Consider the following 9470-nt stretch of genomic DNA (forward strand, 5'->3'; position numbering starts at 1 on the left):
CAGCACTGCAGTCCTGAAGTGGAAGCAATCTCGTTTTATGCAGACCTATTTGTTTAACCCAAGCATTGACTGTGGTTACTTGACCGCAGTTTACATCCCTCCTAATACAAACATCAACAACTCTGGGATTTTTGCCAACTCTTATTAGTAAACAGAGACAGTAACAGAGCGTCTATCCAGAAGGTGCACAGGAGACTTTAACTGAGCAAACGTAGAAACTATTCTGCCAAACTTTCACCAGTATTGAGCAACACCAGGATGAAACACCATAAATAAAGTTTACTCAAACATCCAGGATGCCTCGAGGGCTGTTTTCCTTCTCTTTGGACACTCTGGACAGTTAGATAACCTGTCTCTATTCTGTTTCCAGCTTACTACCCCATGAGCAAAAGAAGATAAGCATCCATGGCATCTGCTGGAACTTGGCCAACATGGACAATACACCACTCTTTTGAAATACTAATTAGAACTTCTTTTACATAAATTAACTTAATAAATGAACATAAACTGTGTTATTCTGCATCAATTCTTATGCAGATAATGTCTCAGTCATCTTAAATATCAGGATGTTTTTAAACCCAAAATCATGGACGACCAGTTCTTCCTTCAGACCAGGGGAAAGGATTCAGAGCAGTGTAGTCAGAGCCGCAATAAAAGAGAGTATTACAGAAGCAACGGGGAGAAACCTGATGTTTATCTTATACACAATGAGCCTTTAAATAGTGGCAAAGACTGGAATTAATAACGGGCTACAAGGGCAGAACAAGCATCACTAAATTCACTGACAGTTCACTGGCAGAGGAGTTGAACCACTTGTTTGGTAGATTTAAGGTCCAAAAGATGCCTGCTTCTGCCCATCCATCTTTTCCAAGCTTAAACTTGTTCCCTCTGGTGCTACAAAGACAAGGAGTGAGGGGGGCAATGAGAACTGTCAATCTGAGGAAGGCAGCTAGACCTGACAGAGTACCCAACAAAAATATTAAAGTTTGTACTGACCAGCTGGCCAAGGGAGTCATAGTTATCATTAATATTTACCAAGCTCAATCGTTATACTACACTATTTTAATTTATAAAAACTAAAATATTATATACCCATTGCACTAATGCCAGAAATAATGCAGTACCTTAACAAACTGAGTCCTCTGTGTCACCCTACCAGCCTCCAGTGACCAACATCAGTTTGTATACAAACCAAATAGGTCAACTGAGGATACTAACCTCAGTTTGCTACAAGCCAGAAAAATATGTGAGGATACTCTTCATTGATTTCCCTTCAGCTTTTAATTGAGTATTAACACAAAATGTGTGGAGAGGGTGAAATATTTCAAGAGAAGCTTTCATTGAACCATAATGTCCAGAAGAACTTTAAAAGGTCACTGCAACGACTATGTTTTCCAAAGAGAAGTCATGAAGATGATGAGATTTACAAGAGGGATGGATAACATCAGGAATGAACATATCAAAGGAACAGCTAATGCTAGATGTTTTGGAGATAAAAGCAAGGAAACCAGATGGTTTAGACACATTCAGAGGAGGGTCAGTGATTATGTAGTTAACAGGATGCTGAGGTTGGAGCAACCAGGAGGAAGACCTAGAGGAAGACCAAAGAGGAGGTGCGTGGATGTAGAGAAAGAGAGTTAAAAATAGGGGCTAGTTTTTATGTGAAAGTCCATAGACCCAGTCTATTTATATTTTATTAGAGTAGTGCCATATGTCTTTGTTTCTGTACATTGTTGCTGCAGGAGAATCAGGCTCTTTTGCTTTTTTAAATAATTAGGTACACTAATTAGACTTTTCAATTAATAAGTTAAGAGCCCCATGTGACTTAGTCTTTGTATCTTCACTTTTTAAAGGCTAATTATAAATAATCAACCTTTATTCATTGTTGTAAGTGCAAAAACAGACAAGATTCATATTCCTATTACTCATAGTATGTGACTGCATATGGAGCTGCTATTCAATTAAATGTCGGGAAAAGGCTGAGTCAAATAAAAATATACCTTAATCTCAGTCTGTGATGCTTGAATAATTTCACTACATAACAGAAAAACCTGCTGAAGTTACATAATTTATTAATGCACAACATACTGTAGCCCAAAGTCTCATAAATAGTTAATTTTTTTGTTGTCTATTTTTAGAAATAACTTTGTTTTCTTTAAGATACCAGAGGGGAAAACTGAATTCTCTTTGGTCAATAAAAATACTCAAAGTTTTCCTTTGAACTTCACCAACTCACAAATTCTACAAGTCAACATGGGTCAAACAAGTGAATTTTTATTTTTGTGGATTTTCCTGCTGGACCCTAGACTTACTTTCTTTTATTAACTCAGCATATCCTTTTTCATATACATTCTGCATCGTTGTCTCTCACTTGCAAGACCGCTGTCTCTCTCATTTAGTCCAGTCTGGTGTCTTTGCTTGGCTTGTAGTTTCATTTTTGTGTATATTTTCTCCTGGCATTTCTGCCCCGCAGCACTTTTTGTTCTTGCTCACTCAGGAGGTTTCTGAAGTTCTTGTGCTTTTTCATTTGGATATGTCTGTGCTGTTGCATATAGGTAAAGGTTAGTGGGGATGTGAACAAAAACTACAACTTGAGAAAGATCTGACAATTTGTGATCTATGATCAAATTATTGATAACTTTTATTTATTTATGTTTTTTTTTTACTATTTTCTGGTCAAGTTAATCAGTATTTAACCACTTGTACCTCATTGTTGTACATAATTGTACCCTAGAATTACAAATATTAACAAATGTAAAAACTATTAGACAGTTATTGTATCTTTATTCATGTAAAATAAAGAGGGTTTCCCTACACTTTAACCCATATATGTTCATTTGTAAGTATTAATTAAACTTTTTTGCTCCTTAAGAACATGTATTAAGAAATAAAACTAAAAATGTCCCATCACAGATAGGTCAAAATTTAAAAATGACAGGGTTTCTAGTGTAACCTCAGGTGACACTTACTCAACTGAAAGTTGCAAGCAAAGTTACTCTCCACATACAGATTTTTAGCATAAGACTGGAAAATATCAAAGTCGGTGTAATTGATGGAGCTGTGTTCTCTGAAAAATAGACTGATAATGGTATTGACTACACCTATATCATTGTCTTCCTGTTTTTTAAACTTTGTAGACATTTGGAGTTTTGGCACTCACACACTGCACATATAACCTCTGATGCCACTCATTTGATTAAGAAAAGGACAGCCTAATTGACTGGTTTACCACCAAAACATAGAGTTTTAACATGTGATTTGATAGGAAATTGCTCCTTTTTGACGCCATCTTTAGGAGTCTTTCCACAAACTTTAACAGATGATTTATTTTTTTATTTTTTTGCTATGGACAAAAAAAGTAAAGTTAATACTTAAATTCAAGGAGCAAAACAGCCAATCAAACATAAATTATTCACAGTAAATGCCAAGAAAACCGACCCTGCTATCTGCATAGATACCCTCAAGCCAAGTAATTCCAACATTTGTAGTTTATTTCACCTACTACTGTTTCGACTATGGTTACATATTCCAAAATGCTACAGTGTAGTAACCCAAATGCTAGTTTTTCAGAAAAATCACAAGATGGCCGTGCAGTATCATCTGTAACCAGGATGCCACGCAATGGCTGCAAAGGTACAAAGAAAAAGTTGAAATTTTACGGCAACTGGACAATTTTTTTCTATAAGTTGACATTGGTCAGTGTTCACCTGGGCACATGTCAAGGTTGCATGGTGGCAGTCCAGTGACTGGTGGGGATGACACCATAACGATTGCGGAGAGAGCTTGGCGGCCACAGGGCGGATCGCCGGCCGGCAGCAGCTCTGATTGGACAATGTGTGGCAGCCAGCAGCCCGGTAGCCCCAGGATTTATAAAAGTAAACCTCATAGCCCCAAGACTGGCGTCGACTACATTCATGACTACGACGGGATGAAATCTTGAAGATTCTGCTGATGCGTCCCCATCACGGTGGCAGTTGTATTTGTGATCGTAGCCTTTTGGTATCTAGGACCTCAGCTGAACTGACCATCTTAAATGTTTCAAATCACCAAAATAACTCTGGGGTTGTGAAACTGCTGTAATTTGAATCTAGATCACTTTTAATGTCCATCTACAGTAGTGTTACAACAAAGTATTTTAAGTTTTTTTCTACATTCTAACTTTTTTACTTTCTTTGTATCTATAACTTTTAATACTTAATGTTAAAACTATTATGTATTAAGCAGTTAATTGGCAGAAACAGCATTATGCCATATTTGAATCATTTAGGGTAGGTGGCCAAGCCACAACAATACATGAGTGCTTTTAAAAATAAAATGTATTTCAATAGCTTTAAATAGTCAATTGCTTCCCATTATTTATACAATAAGACTTAAAGGAAAATCACAGATGGTGTTAAAGTGTGTAGGTGTGTGAAGAGGTCCACTTGCTAATACTTTGAAATTCTTCATTACTGTAACAGAAAAGCAGTATGAAAGTATGTACGTAGTGTTTTATTTTGTACCTTTTGTTCACTCAAAACTCACAAATGTCTGCTGAAATAATAGCTGAGGGAAAAAAAATACATTTTTTAATGTCTTTTTGTACTCTTGATATATTTTATACAATTTCGATTCAGGTCTTTTTCCAGTCATATCTTACACCTGACAGGTAAATTGTACTTTGACAGGCCTCCTAAGTCATTGTACGTAATAAACAACAAGAAGGAGTACCAAGGGTAAGAATATCATGCCCTCTTAAGTCAGTTTGACAAATTAATGGACAAAAGCACAACATTTGACAAAGTCACACAAACGGCTGCAGCTTTGAATTGTATAGTAAATCATCTGGGCAACCACTGAAACCTGCAGATAATCCAGAAACTGGTTACTTCAGGTTGAATATGAGAATATAAATGACTACATAAACATCGGTGTCAAGTTTATTAGTGTATTTGTTTGTTTTCAAAGGAGCTGGCCTCAAGATGTAATTTACAACAAAGTAATCCCATCAAAGTTGTGCCATTTCAAAGCCAGAACCTGCATCGGTAATAATGAAAAAAAAAAAAGGTGGTTAATCAGTCAAACACAGGGACGTATAATAGCTTTTGCTAAGCCGCTGCTCTCTGAGGGAAGGAGAGGTGACAAGTTTCTGAGCTTTCCCGATGCAGCGATCTATGGCGGACTCGGTGCTGACAGCTTTTTTAATCGAGACTGCATAAAGCGGAGAGCAGCTGGAGAGGAGATGCAGGGAGACAAACAAATCAGGCAGAAAGAGGGGAGAAAACAGGCTCCGTGTGATACCACCATGTTTGTCAGAAATATTCCTTACAAGCAGCTCCCCTAGCCTTAGACATCATAAAGAGAGTTGTTATGAACGAGTAAAGCGCGAGAAGACAAAACGTGGACATTGGTATGTCAACAGTAAAAACCTCTATTCACCCCTGTAAGTTATGTGATGCGTGACTATGTGATGCATGTCCAGAGGAGCCATAAGCAGCTTTGTTGTGTTAATGTCAACTGCTGCTCTGCTCTGTAGAAGTCTGCACTCACTCTGTGATTGATTCGAGCCTGTGTTCTGTTCAGCACTGGGTCTTGGTTTTCTTTTCTGGCTTCAAACGGAAGCCAATCAATCAGGTGTGGAAACTGACCCACGGTTAAAGACGGAAAAGCATCTTTTGTTTCTTTGGAGAAAAATGACAAAGACTTGACATTTTCAGGGGAAAGGTCACATGAACTAAAAGCTTTTCCACATATTTATCAGTTTGGGAATTTTAAAAGGAATGATGATTCTGCTAAGGGAAAACTGTGAAGCTATTCATAATATGTAGTAGGATTGGGCTTTTTAAAGTTCAAAAGCCTCTGATCTATTGTTTCCCTGTGACTAAAATCCAGGAAAACATATTTTTAAATCCCAAGAAGTGTGAACAATACATTGCTGATTGTCTCGTTATCATATTTTGTGCTCTAAGAGAAGAAACTCAGAATGTGGGGTAAGCTGAGCTTGTGCTGCGCAAAAGCCTTGATCTCCTTGACAGCTGCACAGAGCCAGACCTTGTATTAAAAAGCATTTATTTCAAGGAAATTTGGTTGGAATCTGACAAAAGCAAGAAGACACGATTAAGAGGCAGATGAAAATGAAAGTGTCAACTCTGAATTTATTTTATTTTATATCTAACCTGGCACAGAGTTGGCAGTGACTGGTCGGCCAATCAACCACCTTGTTAACCTTTCTAGTAATCTGTAAAACGCGCACACACACCTGCTCATACACACACAGTTCACCTGCTTCAAGGGTTTGAGATTTGCATTTAAGCTTCTCAGCTCTGAATGTGCACTCAACCACTTCACATAGAATTCTAACATGGCCTAATTGTGTCAAATCTATTTTAACCCAACCTCTTTTTTTTTTTTTTCCTCGATGGCTTCACTGGTTTATGTGCTCACCATGATTTCACCCATCCTGCCTTTCCACTGATGAGAGTTGGCAGTGCACCACAAACACAGCATCAAGGTGCTGAGGATGAGCAGGCTTTTTAGTCACTCCTTAGTCTGCCATTCCTATGAACCCTTGCATCTCAACCAGTCAGCATTTGGCAAAGTCAGGCAAGTGCACTTAGAGGTGACAAACCAAAACAATTGCTTTTTGGAATATGTCAAATAAATAACCTGAGGGGGAGGTCACATTGATAACAGCAGTAGTGTAGGAGGAGCCAGAGAAACCCTGAATGAGAGGATTTATTGGCAGACAAAATGCCACAGAAATGTCAGGACTATATCCTGACTCTCAAGGGCATGCTCAATAAAATGAAATGAAATAAAGGATAGCTGAAGTTTCATTCTGCTGTTTCTAGGCTGCATCGAATTGTGAATGGCTGGAAAAAGCTCCTCGGTAGTCCAACCTTTGTCTTGATTTTTAGAAACAAAGACATTCGAGTATGTGACAATTTGAGTACAAAAATGTTTGAAAAATGTAATTTTCTATTTACAATTTTTTTTTCCAAAGCACATCGTGATTTTGTATTTGGATTAATCTATATTAAAAAAATGTTTTATCATTTGTAAACCCAAAGTACGTCACTGCACTCGTTTGTGGAACTGGCGTTTGATCAAAAGCATTGTATTGTTGATACGGAAAAACTTGTAACACTTTTTTAAAGAAACAAAAAAAAAAATGATAAAACTTATCTAAAAGTGTGGACTTTTACAGAGCCCCTTAAGGGATATCAAAGTACAACAAAAATTAAACTTTTTTTTTTTTTTTTATTTAAGTTAAAAAAAAGGGAAAAACAAATCTGCTTACTAACTGGTGCGCACCAGATAGTAACCAGAATTTTATTTCTTTAAACTCCAATTTTTTTATTTTATTTTTTCTTTTTCCTTCAATGTCCTTTAGGGGCTCTGTAGTCTTTATTTACAATCTAATTTATTTTAATAGATTCCTTAACCCAAATAAACTGCAGTAAATGTTGTTTCATGTCTCACTTTTAAAACATTTAATTGATTTAATTTAATTTTGCATTTAATTGCAAGTGAATATAATCATATTAGTAATAAACAGGTTCAAACTTTAAGCCTTGCCTATAAAGCAGTAAATGCCATTTAGATGTACACAGAAAAGTACAATGAAATCTGTTTCGTCCCAAATTAAATACAGGTCAGCCATAATGAATAATAGGTCTCATTTTACATGTGCAGACAAAGCTCCAGATTATGCAGATTACTTATATGAAGGTTGTGAAAGAGCAGCTGATATGCTAAATTCTTCAAACCCATCAAAAGTAATTTGGCCTTTTAAATCACTCTGGCCTATTTTTCTCTGAAAGTCCAGTTCCAGGTCAGTGGTCACAGCAAATTCAGGTCAGTTTGAAATCCTGTAATTATTTCTTGAACTGATGGTTGAGGTATAAGATACAGAGTAATAAAACAGGCTTTCAAAAAAAAGTAAAAACAGAATAAAAAATGAAATCAACAAGTAGCAAACAGTTCTATAAAAATCTTAAAAAAAATATTGAGCATGACACATTGAGAAATGTTAGAAGTGTAAATGAAAACATGACTCATCTCTGCACATGAAACACATTGAAATTCTTTAAGAAATGTTCAAACATTTTGAAAAACATTTTGACAAAACTGAAAAATATCACCTGACCTTCATATTTTTTTAAAAAATTTGCAACTTGTTTTGCTTTTCCTTCAGATAAAGTGTGTGCATCTGTAATTAAGGCAAGGGTAGATGTTTGTCCAATATTAAATACATCTAGATATGCAAAAATCTCACAATAATACGCATCTATTGTTCAAAGCTAAAAAAAATACCATCATCTCCACCTACTTTGATTTAAATAAAGGAACAAAGATTATTAATTACAATAATGAAAGAAGTGGAGAGCTTCATTGATAGGATGCAGCTACAACTAGGTTTGTATTCATATGTGGTATTTTTACAGGAAGTTAAATGACTTTTTAATTACATTCTTAATTAAGATAAATACGATTTGTATTTTTCTTTGTTGACTGGATTTTGAGACAAGATTGTTGTAGATAAATTGTTTTTTTAATGAACGAAACCTGTTTTTTCTGCTTTCTTCAAACACATTTAAATATAGCATCAATCTAAATAATTATGCCAATTCCCAAAGAGGACACTTGCGTGCACTTAGGGGTGTATGTAAAAAAATACTTTTCTTGTTATGAAAGCTCTGAAGTGTATGAATTATAAAGTCTGTCATACTTGAAAAAATGTCAATCTAGAAATAATGCTAAATACTCAGGTGGGCAGAACCTTTACCAAAAAGCAATCACGCAAAAGTAATCACTGCACCAAATTGAACAGTGATGATCAGAATATAAAACTCTTTCACAAAGATGTACAATTTCCTCAACACTAATAAAGGAGATTTTAATACAAAATGAAAAGCCAAGAAATAATAATCATCAGAGCTGCTGATGAGGTGTGATCCGTGAATCCAGGAATGTTTTACTCCAAATTGTAACAAATAAAAAGCAAAAAGGATTCAGGCCAACATTTTAAGTCTTCTATTTCTGCATTTTTAAGTCCACACACTCACAATCAGAAGCAGAAAAACAAATGTAGGGTGATTGTGTTAAACCAAGTACAGAAAAAAAAAATCCCACCTGCGGAGGTTGCTTCTTCACCATCTGCTGCTTTTGAGACAAAAAAAGCACAAAAAGAGTAAAAAAAAAATGTGAATTGTCGGATTAATCATGACTGTCCCAGTATTCCTGGAATGCAGCTGCATGTAACACTGCTGATTCAACTGCAGCATAAACTGCACTGCACGACCATATGTGCGTTAACATTTGACATGTAATTCACAGAAGCGCTCGGCATGTAACGTCCAGCGCACCTGCTACCTGCAGACCACTGCATCCTGCCAATAGAGGTAAGTGCTGCCATGAAGCATAGCCTGCCATCCCCCACCAATTTAGATGCGTTTCCCTGGTCAGGTGACAGAGGTTTGCTGTAGATA

The 9470-nt window shown here is 36.3% G+C and overlaps 1 protein-coding gene across 3 annotated transcripts in view; it reads right to left on the bottom strand.

Annotated features, from left to right (window-relative positions):
• Window positions 1-9470, bottom strand: part of edil3a (EGF-like repeats and discoidin I-like domains 3a) — a 121934-nt gene that overhangs the window by 88016 nt on the left and 24448 nt on the right. Inside the window, exon 2 of one of the 3 annotated variants that reach the window (XM_024275435.2) lies at window positions 9115-9144. The exons of 1 other annotated variant lie outside the window; for it this stretch is intronic. In XM_024275435.2, coding sequence (XP_024131203.1) covers window positions 9115-9144 — 30 coding nt within the window. The remainder of the gene's footprint in view (window positions 1-9114; window positions 9145-9470) is intronic. One more of the 3 variants, XM_024275436.2, reaches the window with a different exon arrangement.

This window comes from Oryzias melastigma, linkage group LG9, assembly GCF_002922805.2.
Source record: "Oryzias melastigma strain HK-1 linkage group LG9, ASM292280v2, whole genome shotgun sequence".
Classification (NCBI taxonomy): Eukaryota; Metazoa; Chordata; class Actinopteri; order Beloniformes; family Adrianichthyidae; genus Oryzias; species Oryzias melastigma.